The sequence below is a fragment of the Coenobita brevimanus genome, chromosome 87 (assembly GCF_032717465.1).
Source record: "Coenobita brevimanus isolate Jiangsu-jjx chromosome 87, ASM3271746v2, whole genome shotgun sequence".
In the NCBI taxonomy this organism is placed as follows: Eukaryota; Metazoa; Arthropoda; class Malacostraca; order Decapoda; family Coenobitidae; genus Coenobita; species Coenobita brevimanus.
Window position 1 is genome coordinate 20,044,861 of NC_137040.1, and position 14,015 is coordinate 20,058,875.

General features: G+C 41.8%; 1 protein-coding gene across 1 annotated transcript in view; it reads right to left on the reverse strand.

Annotated features, from left to right (window-relative positions):
• The window catches only part of LOC145411023 (tyrosyl-DNA phosphodiesterase 1-like), a 281,158-nt gene extending 268,113 nt beyond the window's left edge, over positions 1-13,045 (reverse strand). The window contains exon 1 of the mRNA XM_080281084.1: positions 12,915-13,045. Within this exon, the coding sequence (XP_080137210.1) occupies positions 12,915-13,045 (131 nt within the window). The remainder of the gene's footprint in view (positions 1-12,914) is intronic.
• Between the last annotated feature and the right edge of the window lie 970 nt (positions 13,046-14,015).

Consider the following 14,015-nt stretch of genomic DNA (forward strand, 5'->3'; position numbering starts at 1 on the left):
GTCAAGCTCTGTACCAGGTTAGACTAAATGGTTTTTGTATTATTAAAAAAAAAAGAAGAAGAAGTAGAAGTTTAAGCAAGACTTGTACAAACAGAAAGAATAAAATAGCGAATGATTGCGCTCAATCAGCTGATTGTTTGTTTAGACTACAATTGCCCCAGGGAATGTAAGTACTCTATGTGCTTTTAGTATTGCAAAATGGCCACAAACTTTAGTAAAGCAAATTTGGAAAAGAAAAGGGATAAAGGTAGAAAGCAGGATGATGATTTCTAGCAAGAACTGGTTGAAATGAACACTCACAATAAACTGGTGGAGCGTGTACACAGACTGGAGATGGCTTTTCAGAATGAGATTGAAGAAATTAAGAAGCAGAAGCACTTGCAAAAGGAAGAAATAAAAAAACTAGGAAGGGAGGTCAACAAGAAAGACACTACCATCAGTGAACTAACAGTGGAAGTGAGTACACTTGGGAGGAAAATGAGTGAAATGGCAAGTACAGTACTCAACAACGAGAGTATTATGGAAGAGTTCAAAATGATATAGAGACAATTAGGCAAGTACGCAGCCTGATAGGCCAGAGCAGTGATATTGCAGAGAAGATAACACAGGTGAATGAAGCTGTGCAAAGCTACAAAAATGATGTGGAAACCACTTATGCTGAAATGGTGAAAGTAAAGAAAGGCTTTGAAACAAGGGTGGAAAAAAAAACATCAACCTCTAAAACGAGGGGAGTCACGTTTGCGACACTCGCCGAAAAGGACATAATGGCGGATCGTCGCGTTTGCGATTCGAGATAATTTTGAATAAACGCAGGCAAGCAGGTTCAAGCTGGTATTGTCTATCAGTACCGCCACCCTTTAGCTACTATTAGCATACTTGACCTTCGTACCACTGACCTCCATTGTTGCCAAGTATCTTTTTTTTTACCCACCCCCCCACCGTTGCCCGGCCACCCTCGCTGTGATATATGGCAGCGCACTGACTGCTCAGAAATGTCAATCGGCGCTTTCCTCTCGCAAGCAGTTTATGCTAATTGGAAACGCTTGTTTCCCCAGTTGTCACACTAGCTTTTTTTCGCGTGGTTTACTCCTGTTTAGCATCAGTTTACCGCAAGCTTTCAAGGTGACATTATGTTGAATTCTAGCTCTTCCGAGTCAGTGCCTTCAAGCCCTCCGAAAAAGGGCTTTGTGACCTCTACCCCTTCTAAACCCTTACTAGGGAGTGGAAAGGGCCTGAGTGAGTCTGCTATAGGCCTAGAATTACTGAAAGCCTCTATGGACCACAGTAGTGATGTTGCTGTGTTGTCGAGCCTTGCGGAATCAGACACTTTATCGAGTGCTAAGTCTGAGGTGCAGGAAGAGACAATTGCTGTGCCTAGTACCTCATCAGGCAAGGCTCCAGTGCAGAAGGGAGTGGCGTATGGCAAGGGGGCAAAGAGGAAGCGAAGTGGTGACCCCGGTTCCCAGTCACTGTTCTCCTCAGGCCGGCCATTGTCCCCAACCTCAGGTCACGCCGCCGCCATACCGCCTCGCACCCCCAGCCCCATTCTCTCGTCATCATCATCTGCTGTGCTTTCTCCAGAGTCTTCGGAGTCTTCTTCACCACCTCGGAAGGGAAGTAGGCAGTCTGGTACTCGTGGAGGTTTCCGTAGGCCCTGTGTTCGTGCTGGCATGAGTAGAAAAGTGTCTCCTAGTGCTAAAATTAGTAATAAGGTTTATCACACTAGGCAACTCACCACCCAGCCTACTGTGAGTGACCTTGAACCTTCTCCCACTCTCCCCACCACCACCACAACCGCAAATGCCCGACCTAGCTCACCCACTGCCACACGGCCTGCCTCACCCACTGCCTCACCCACTTCCACACGGCCTGCCTCACCCACTGCCACACGGCCTGCCTCACCCTCCAACGCACCCACCCACTCCCAGCCTAGGCAGGGCACTCTGGACGCCTTTGTGTGGTCTGAGGGCTCTGATTTTGTGCCAGAGGATCTGCCCTTTGATTCCACTGGGTGTCGGATCCAGGCTGACTTCCCTGTCCCCGAGGGTGGTGAATGCTTGGACTACCTGTTGGCCTTCCTGGATGACGAAGTAATGCAGCATATTTGTACCGAGACCAACAGGTACGAAGGACAATGTGCTGCAGTTCGTGAAGGTGAAGGTGCAACGCCATCCACGTCACGGATGGCAGCATGGGTTCCTGTGACGATCAGGGAACTATTTGTATTCATCGGCTTGATGCTTCTGATGCCACATAACTGGAAGCACAAGCTCGAGGAGTACTGGAGTGCTGACGACCTTTGCCCCACACCCATCTTCAACAAGTACATGACTCGGGATCGTTTCAGGCAACTCATGACGTACCTTCACTTCGCAAACAACGATGAGCCTTCCCAGACTGACCCCCTATGGAAAGTGAGAGAAATCCTGAACATGATCAAGGACAAGTTTATGACGCTCCTTCGGCCCTTCAAGAAAGTAGTGATCGACGAGTCCTTGGTTTTGTTCAGGGGCCGTCTTCGGTTCATGCAGTACTGTATATTCCTAGCAAATGCCATCGCTTTGGAATAAAGTTTTTCGTGCTGTGCAACTGCAAGACGGGGTTCATCCTAGACTTCGTCATCTACACCGCCAGCAATGTGGACTTGGACAAGACTGACCCCCTTGGATTCTCTGGCTCTGTGGTGAAAGTGCTTCTGGAAAAGTACTTCGGTGGGAATCATGTCCTGTATACGGACAATTATTATACAGCACCCAAACTCGCCAAGTACCTTTCAGAGCACGGCGTCGGCTCCTGTGGCACTGTCAGGAGCAATAGGGCACACTACCCTGCCTTACCCGAGGCTGCAAGATCAAAGCGGGGAGACGTGCACCTGAAGAAATCAGAGAAGATGCTGGCGATACGATGGAACGACAAGAGGATCGTCAATATGCTCACCACAGTACACAAGGGGGAAATGCAAGCCACAGGGAAGGTCGACAGAAGGACTGGCGATCCTGTGATGAAGCCTAATGCCGTAATTGACTACAACGTCAATATGCGGCTGGTGGACAAGTCCGATATGATGATCAGAGAGATTGACTGCCTGAGGAGGAACCGGCGCTGGTACAGGAAGGTGTTCTAGCACTTGCTTGATATGTGTATGCTGAACGCCTTCATCCTGTATAAAATCAAGAACAGGAAGCCAGCTAACTACTCTCTCAGGCGGTTTTCAAAGACTTGTGTCTACCAGCTGCTTCAGCGTTATGGGCAGGTACTGCCATCAGGTGCCAGGCGCCACTCACTGACACCTCCAGACCGCCTACAGTGCCAGAACTACCTTCAGCGACACCACCTGGAGCCACTGCCTAGCACTGCCAAGAGGGGGAAAGCACTGAGGAGGTGCTATGTTTCCAGCCACACAATCCGGCAAGAACGAACTTTTAGACGCACCTCCTTGCAGTGCAAAGAGTGTCAGATTCCCCTGCGCGCTTACCCGTGTTTCTTTGACTACCATAGCCTGACTAGATATTGAAAATAAGGATGGAAATATGTAAATAATACTAAGAGTGACAGTGATACTAGTGTTTAGTTTTCTTGTACGTACTGACAGTGACAGTCAGTTGAGTGTAAATTAGTGTATGTAGTTGTAAAAGCACTGACAGTGACAGTGATTTCAGTGTAAATTATTGTACATAGTAATAATATATGTATTGAGAGTGACAGTCACTCCAGTGTAAGAAGATGAAAGCATATTTTTCTATTCTATGTTATGACAGTGACAGTTTGGTGTGTAGGAAATATTATTTTTATAAGTAATGACAGTGACAGTGATGAATTAAGCACTTAACTGACAGCGAGAGTGAAAGTGAGCGATAAAAAATGAAGTGCGAGCGGCCGACACGAACGAGAATAAAGTGACTGGCGCAAGACAGAATAAATGCGCGCCGCAGTGGTCTTTCTCATTCCCGCTTCACACTACTGGCAGTGACAGTGATTTTTATGGCCGTAATAGTGACATGCGAGCCTTTGGGAAGTACTATGATGGAAAATAATGTAGTATACGTATTTTTAGCTGTGAAAAGGGAAATTTTTGTTCAGTGATGGGAAGACCACCGCTGCGCTGCATGTCGGCCGTACGCTCCGTTGATTTTAGCCTTATTTTCAGTGCTTATTGTACAAATACGGATTCCAAACTACCTGTACGTTGTAGTATAAAGTGTACTGTGACAGATTGAAGCTGTGGTAGAGGGGAAACCGGGTTGCTGGAGGTGTGAAAGTGAAGATTTTGTTACACAACTTTGCAAGTTTCCACAAGTCCTTGGGTAGTCCACGAAGGCTCAACACCTGTCTCTGGAGAAAGCTGAATGTAAGTACTATCTGCCATAAAAATTATAATGTTCTAGGGTTAATCTCTGATTTTTGGCAAATATTTTCCTACAGGTACTCAGACCGCAATAACACCCCGCCACGGGGGGGGGGGGCAGCTGTTGATGGCTGCGCTTTAGGGGTTAAAAAGGAAGTGAAAAGAATAATTCAAAACAATCCAAAGTTAGTCAGAGAGTCAGTAGATATTAACAAATCTATAGTAATCACTGGTATAGAAGAGGAAGAAGTAAAAAACAAGATCTCAAGAGATAAAAAGCAGTTGGCAAATGTAATGAGCTTATTGAAAGAAGTATCAGAGGAAATCTGTAGTAAAGACATAGAGGAACACAAAAGGTTAGGGAAATACGAGAGAAACAAGTCTATACCTCTAAAGGTAACCGTCCAGAGTGTAAACACTGTGGAGAAGATACTAAAAAATGCAAAGAATCTTATGGAAAAAGAGGAGTTCAAAAATGTATGGATAAAAAGATGCCTAACACAAGAGGAACTGGAATTACTGAAAGAGAACAGAGAGGAAGCAAAAACAAAAAATGAGGGAAGATCAGAAGAGAAGAATACATTATTTTAAAGTAATAGGATTGCAGGTGCGAAAGTGACACATAAACAGGAGGGAATAAAAATGAGGAAGGTAGTAGAACCATGTCATGACAAGTATATAAACAATATGATTAGGTTGATGTACTCAAATGTGGATGGAATGGGAACTACATTATTAGAGATGAATGATTGTCAGAGAAAATGAACCACATATAATATGCCTAACTGAAACAAAATTAACACCAAGGATATCAAATGACATACTAAACGTAGAGGAATATAATATATGGAGAAGAGATAGGAACTTAAAAAAAGGAGGAGGAATTATAATATTAACTGAGAAAAATCTAAAAGTCAAAGAAATAGAACTAGATATACCCTCACAAGTAGAACTGATTGCAGTAGAGATCAGTACATCTGAAGGGAAAGTAACTGTAGCCAATTTGTACATGCCACCCAGATCAAACACATGGGAAAGAGACGAATATGAGGACATGGCAGAGAGTACAATTCAGAGTTTAAGAGCATTGCTACATAAAATGGAAGAGAAATCGGAAAGAATTATACTGACTGGAGATTTTAATACATATATAAAATACTCTAGATAAAATAAGCCAAGAAAGCTGTTGGGATCAAAAGCCCCTGGATCTCGTACAAGAGTTTTTCCTAACATAACATGTGAAGGAAACCACCAGAAAAAGAGGACTCGATGTACCATCAATGCTAGATCTCATATTTACTAGGCAAGAAAATGATATTGACAGTTTAATATATCACCCTCCATTCGGCAAAAGCGACCATGCAGTACTAAATTGCAACTTCAGGATAGCATATGACATAGTTAACAGCAATGAAAGTTACAAAAAGAGCTTAAACTATAAAAAGGGAAACTATCATGACCAAAAGAAGTACTTCTTAGAAACTGATTGGGAAAAGGAGCTTAGAGGACAAGTTTTAAATGCTGTATATAAAAAATTCTGTGAATTTTATGAAATAGGAGTCCAGAAGTACATCCCACAGCACAAAGAAGCAGAAAAGAAAAGAAAGAAATGGTTCAATACAGAATGTAAAAAATCAAAAGAAAGAAGAGATTTGTTGTGGAATAGATACAGAAGACACAAGAGTGAAAGGGCATATAATAATTACAAACAGGCAAGAAACGATTATACAAGAATAAGGAGCACTGCCCAAAAACAGTTTGAGGAGGATATCATAAATAAAAGTAGTGATCAACCGAAGCTATTTTACAGCTACATCAGAAGCAAAACCAAATTAAAAGATAAAATACAATCCATTATGGACGAGGGAATCACCTATACACAAGAGAAGGATATTTGTGAAGCACTAAATAAGAATTTTCAATAAGTTTTTACAGAAGAAAAAAATTTTGAGAGGGACTATGTGGAATATCCATGCTTCACACATACTACCAGATATAAAAATATCAGAAAAAGTAATACAGGAGGAGTTAAGTAAATTAGACAGAGGAAAAGCAAATGGTCCTGATGAAATTTCATGTTGGATGCTACGAGAATGTGCAAAGGAGTTAAGTAAACCATTATTTTTAATTTTCAAGAAATCCTTGAGTCAAGGTAAACTACTTGGTATTTGGAAGAAAGCAAACGTTGTCCCCTTATTCAAGAAAGGGAATAGACAAAATCCACTCAACTACCGACCAGTATCACTGACCAGTGTTGTAAGCAAGGTATTAGAAAAGCTTATAAGAAAAGCTTGGGTAAATCATCTAGAAGAACACAATATGATAACAGAAAGACAGTTTGGTTTCAGAAAAGGAAAATCATGTGTTACTAATCTGTTGAGCTACTATGCCAGAGTAACAGACACAATACAGGAAAGAGAAGGATGGGTGGACAGTATCTATTTAGATTTCAAAAAAGCATTTGACATTGTACCACACCAAAGACTTTTATGGAAGCTGTACCATCAAGGAGGAATTCGGGGCAACCTGTATTGTTGGATGCAAGATTTTCTCATAAAAATAGAAATGAGAACAATACTAAGGGGAAATTACTCATCATGGAAAGAAGTGACTAGTGGAGTAACACAGGGCTCAGTGCTGGCACCAATCATGTTTTTAGTGTATAAAAATGATACAGACAGTAACACTGGAAATGAAAGCTATCTAAATATGTTTGCACATGATGCAAAAATACAAAGGAGAATCACTAACACAGACTCTTGTAAAGAGCTAAAAGAAGAATTAAATAAACTTCACGATTGGAGTAACACATGGCAAATGGAATTCAATGTGGACAAGTGTCAGGTAATCAAGTTTGGTAAAGTGAATAAAGACCTGATTGGGATTATACGTTAGGAAATAAAACCCTACACACATTGGAAAGAGAGAAGGACCTAGGTGTGATTATCAATAACAGACTATCTCCGACTGGCCACATCAGTGAGAAGGTACGGAACATGTATACACTGCTTGCAAATAGGAGAATAGCATTCACATACATAAATGAAGACATGCTAAGAAGGATAATAACATCATTCATCAGACCAACTCTGGAGTATGCATCAGCAGTCTGGAGTCCTCATCTCAAAAAACACATAGACAAGATTCAAATAGTTCAAAGGGCCGCTACAAGATGGGTACCAAGCTTAAGGGATCTAAGCTACGAAGAAAGACTACATAAACTGAATCTACAAACACTACAGGAGAGAAGGAAAAGAGGTGACATGATAATGCTATATAAATGCATATCAGGGAAGGAGAAAATAGACATAAATGATTACTTAACCTATCGGGAAGCATCAGCAAGAGGACACTGCAAAAAACTGCATAAGAAGAGAGGTGATAAAGACGTAAGGAAATTCAGTTTCCCAAACAGAGCAATTGATCAGTGGAATGCAGTACCAAATGAAATAGTGTGTGCCAAAACAATTCACAAATTTAAGGCTATGTACGATAAATATGGTTTAAAACACAGGACAGTATGAGCTTGACTCATTCCTGTAAAGATATAATTAGGTAACAGCAATTAGGTAAGAACACACACACACACACACACACACACACACACACACACACACACACAGTGTTTGACTGGAGAGTCATGGATCAGAAATTAAGGAAGTGGTACTGGCAGAGAAAAGGAGAAAAAGAGGGTATAAAAAACATCAAAAATAATTGGATGGTGGCATATACAGTACTAATGTTGATGGTTTAATATCGGCAAGGCTAGAAATCAAGGATTTTTTTAGGGTATATGAACCTGATGTTATGTGCTTTGAAGAGACCAAATTAAGAGAAGATATTGATGTTCATTTGGGAGATGGTAAATACACACTGTGGAGAAGAGACACAAAAGAAAAAACGGGAGGAGGAATGATGATAACAGTGAAGAACAACATGAATGTAGATACCGTGGAAATGGGAGAAGGCAGGGCCAAAGTGATAAATATGAAATTAGAAACTGGAGAGAATAGAAAGAGAGCTTTGGAAGTAGTGAATGTTCTCCCTCAGACAAGAGCATGGAGTGATGATGAATACCGGGAAATGTTGTCTGACATGGCTAATTATTTACAGAAAATGATTGAGAAAAGCAACAGCATAATTTTAATGGGTGACTTCAATTGTAAAGAGGTGAACTGGGAGGAATGGGACTCAGGAGGCAGTGAAGATTCGTGGGGCACTATATTATTAAATATAACAATGAACAATGTGATGACGCAATGGTCAAAGAAGAAACACGATTCCAAGGTGAGGACACACCAGCAAGACTAGACGTACTGTTTACCAAAGAACTCGATGTAATAGAATCACTGGAATATCTGTGTCCTATTGGAAAAAGTGATCATGTGGTCACTGAGTTCCAGATGATAACAGGGAACGTGGAATGAAGAGACGAGCTTTATAGGCAGGGAGGATACAACTTTGGGAAAGCAGACTTTACAGGTTTGATAAAAATTTTTGAAAATGCAGATTGGAGAAAATTCAGAGAATCAAGAGAGATACAGAAGAAGTGGGATATTTTTCTAGGCTTCCATAATTCAGGAATGGAAAAATTTGTGCCAAGAGTAACAGGGAAAGAAAACTGGAAAAAGGAGTGGTTTAATAGAAGGTGAAAAAAAAAAAAAAAAAAAAAAAAAAAAAAGAGAGAGAGAGAGAGAGAGAGAGAGAGAGAGAGAGAGATACAGCATGGAACAACTGCAGAAAGAGAGGTAACAACAGAACAAAGGAGGAATATAAAAGAACTAGAAATGAATACACAAGAATATGTAGAGAGGAAAAAAGGAATTTTGAAAAAGGTATAATAGACAAAAGTAATGAAGAACCCAAACAGCTTTACAGATCTGTTAATGGCAAACTGAAACAAAAGGAAGGAATCACCAGACTGAAAGTAGGAGAGGTCTATAAAGATGCAACAATGCAAGCAGAAATAATGGACAAATGTTTTCAATTGGTTTTCACCAAAAAAAAAGGAATTAGTGGAGCGGGAGGGAGTGACTAGAAATGTAGCAATAATAGATATAAAAGTAGAAGTGCAGGAAGTGTATAAATTACTGGAAACTCAAGATGTAAGGAAAGTCCCATGACCGGATGGAATCTCTACTTGGGTACTGAAAGAATGCAGAGAACAACTGGCAGATAAGATTACGGTTTAATTGTGTGTTCTCTGGAAGAAGGGAAACTGCCTCGAGAATGGAAGAGGGTCAATGTGGTACCAATTTATAAGGGAGGAAACAAGGAGAAACCCCTGAATTATATAGACAACTGTCCTTGGCCAGCACAGTCACAAAATTGTGCAAGGGAATCCTGAAGGACAGATGGATAAAATATCTGGAGGAGATCAACATTTTGACTGAAAGTCAGTTTTGATTCTGAAGTGGAAGGTCGTGTGTTTCCAACTTATTGAGCTTTTACTCAAGAGTGATTGACGTGCTACAGGATAGACAGCTGGGTGGATTGTGTGTATTTAGATTTGCAGAAAGCCTTTGACAAGGTACCCCACAAGCAACTAATTTGGAAACTGGAGCACAAAGGAGACTGAAGGGAAACCTCCTGGAGTGGATGAGAGACTTTTTGAGAAACAGACAAATGAGGAGTGTAATAAAGGACAGGATGTCTGGATGGAGGAATGTAACAAGTGAAGTCCCACAGGGCTCAGTGTCAGCGTCAGTAATGTTCTTGATTTACGTAAACATTATGGTAGACGGAATGAACGGTCATGCAAGTTTGTTTGCTGATGATGCAAAGATCTTGAGGAAGGTAGAGGTTGAGGAGGATCATAAAATGCTGCAGGAAGACCTGGATAGGATTCATGATTAGAACTGGATGTAGAAAATGAAATTCAATGCAATGAAATGTAAAATATTGGAAATGCGTAAGAGTATCAAGAGGCCATCACTGAATAATAGGATGGGAAATGAACCAATCACAAATGCGAGAGAAGAGAAGAATTTGGGAGTGCTGACCCAGGATAAATTGCCACCAAAAAAACACATTAACAAGATTGTTAGAAAGATGTATAATCTCTTGACTAACATAAGAGTGGCATTTCATTACATGGATGAGGAAATGAAGAAAAAATTGATAGTGGCCATGATCCACCTCAGGTTGCAATATGAGGCAGTAGTGTGGTCCCCACACAAAATGAAAGATATAAACAAGATGGAGAGTATACAAAGACCAGCAACCAAGATGGTCCCCAGCCTGGCAGATCTGTCGTACAAAGAAAGGCTGGAAAAGCTGGATCTGCCCTCCCTAGAAGAAAGGAGAGAGAGGAGCGACATGACTGCAGTGTTCAGGGCCACGATGGGGGTAGATTAAACTGACAGAAAAGATCTGTTTGTATGAGATGGGAGAGTAACAAGAGGACACGGAATGAAACTAAAAAACCCAAGTTGCTCGAAAGATATCAAGAAACAGAGTTTTCCAGACAGATGTAGTGGTATCAGAGGTAGACTGCGAGATAATGCTGATTTTATATGTATGGCATGTTGGGGAGAGCAGGTGGAGATTGTCAGACGTGAAAGAATTGAACTTGCTGGTGAATCTCTTGAATGTGTGGAAGAGTTTTGTTATTTGGGTGCATGTTGTGTGCTGGAGGTGGGGCTGGAGCTAGCTCTGTGGCTAGGGTGAGAAGTGGTTGGAAAAAGTTCAGGGAGCTCTTGCCTCTCCTGACATTGCGAGGACTCTCCCTATGTGCTAAGGGGTTTTTGTATGCAGCATGTGTTAGGAGTGTAATGCTGTATGGTAGTGAGACCTGAGCAGTAAAGGAGGAGGATATTCGCCGGCTCAGACATACAAAATGACAATGATTAGGTGGATGTGTAGTGCTTCTCTGCGTGCAACGTCTGGGGGGGCTGGGTTTATGATGGAAGAGTTGAGAGGTAGGATGGGACTGAAGTGTACTGGTGTTGTGATGACGAGAGGTAGATTGAGGTGGTTTGGACATGTGGAGAGGGTTGGGGATGATAATTGGGTAAGGAAGGTGAGAAGTGTTAATACTGGGGGTGAGGTTATGAGGGGTAGACCGAGAAAGACATGGGATGAGGTCATTAAGTGTGACCTCAGGGTTAAGAGACTGAACAGGGAGGCTTCAATGGATCGTACAGCATGGAGAGCCACCATTAGGTGACCAGGGCCGATGCATGCAGGCATGTTGGAGCCTTTAAAAATGAAACAAAACAATGCACAGACCTGTGGAATAGCCCAGACAAAGAGATCGTCCAGTCTAAAAACTTAAATGAGTTCAAAGCAAAATCTGACTTACTGAGAAAACGAGACGGGACCCCACAAGCATAGCTTATTCCCTGTATATCACAACTAGGTAAATACAACTAAGTAAATACACACACACACACACACACACACACACACACACACACACACACACACACACCTTGGTGCAACATGCAATACATCAATGTCATTTAAACAACACATCACAAACATTAAAAATAAATTAACACCATGACTCAATGCCTTAAGAACACTTGCCCATAGAACATTTGGACACAACAAAGAAACCATCACCACAGTATACAAACAATATATACATTCAGTGATGAATTGTGCAAGCCCTCCTTGGACTTCTAACCTCACTAAAACACACTACAACACTCTACAGGCAAAACAGAACAAGGCACTAAAAATAATCACAGGCTGCACAGTTACAACATCCACATACCATCGACACCCAGAAGACACAGTCCTCAAAGTCAAGGATCATCTAGACATGAGATGCACACAAATTCTTGCTGCAGCCTCCACAACCCCACACCATGCACTACACTACATGGCTGCACGTCCACACACACCAAGGAACATCAAAACAACACCCCACACAAGATATCATACACAAATACTGTCATCTCTCCCCCCTCACCTGCCTCAAACTAGCTCCCAGATGCATATCCATGCTCAAAACACTTGCCGCTCCATTCGGTCACTTAAAGACAACACATAGCTCCATGCACGGCCTCCTGATATCCACCCTTCTGAATTCTACCTCCCTCGTGAGGACAGGATCCACCTGACCAGGCTGATACATGGGCATCATCCAGCCCTCTTGAGTTATCAGATGAGACTGGATAACTCCATCGCTGATGCCTATCCAGGATGCAGCACAGCACCCCATACTATTAAGCACAGTATGGAAGATTCCATTCCACACAATTGCCTGCACCAACAACACAACACACACTCCTTGAGAGCTCTGTGGAAAAACCCAGTCTTGGCCATGGCCTTCCTTAGGGACTCAGGGCTGTTCAGCCAAACTGCCTAGGGAATAACTACTACTACATACTGTCTGAGTAGCGTGGTCCATGTTCGGAGTACATTTACCATGTTACCCATGGTCTGAGTGTAATATAAAACATAAAAAGGAATACATGACAGTATGACAGAATGTATAGCCATAAGATGGAATGCAAATGGAGGGAAGTGTTAGTGGAATTTCATTACATATGATAGCATACTGTATTTGACTCACAGCAGTGGCCGTTTTGTGAGGTGGAATGAAACCAGATATACTTACTCTAATTTTCTATATTTTTCTTGTGGTGGTGATGTCTGTGATCTCTCTTCAGATGCCTCACTGTTTGAGAGTTCACTACAGCTTCTCTTCCCTGTACCTGTGACAGATAAAAACACCATCATCATCATCATCATGATCTTCCACTGGATAGAAAAAAAATAAAACAATGTACTCAGGATGCGGGGTTTATATTGTCAGAACCAGCTAACGGCTTTCCGGCACACAAGGATATGATGATGAATTACTGTCTACTGCTGCACACTAAATCTTTATACGGGTGATCAACGCTTTCGCAATGAGCATTACTCGTGCATGCATTTCTTTCCCTAAAGCAAAGAGTTTCAAATGACAGTTTGTTTCACATTTATAGACTTATGCTTCATGAACTGTTGATAATAACAGCAGGTATCTATATATATGAGATATGATAGCTGAATATTCTATAATGCTACATCCACTGTTTCACAACGTAAAGTCAGGCAAGTGCAACAATACTTTTCTGACTAAGTGTACAACTGCTTGGTGCTCTCTCTCTCTCTCTCTCTCTCCATCGCAGAGAGTGAGGTGATTCTGTCATGAGAGGACTATCCCTGGAGGAATCTATCTCATGGCAGTGAGTAGACTCTTGAACCCCTGGGAAGCAATCATGCTCCTCAAGTTATAGAATCACAGCTGCTGAATTCTTCCTCTAATGAAAAGCAAGAAACTGGCCCAATGAAAGAAGTATTGTACCTCCATACACACCAGTGCCTTTGGGGAATGGGGACAGCTAGGGGTATTCAGGATGTGGCTGGAGCCACTTAAGACAGTTTTCTTCACTGTAAAGTCAGAGACAAATTGCCCAAACTTAAGGCATTCATGGCTACAGAACATTTTGATGTTGTAGCCATTACAGTCATGGATTCATGGTAATAAGTAGTGTTTTTGCTGGAGAATTTAAAATTTCTAGTTACTAAATGTTTCATAAAGACATCTAAACTAAATCATCCAAAGGGATCAGAGAGGCGCCATGGAATGTGGGAAGTTTGAGGGGTGGTGCAGGTGAAGTGATCGAGGCAGTGAGTAGGAGGTGGGCGGATACTGGCTGTGTGCAAAAGGTTA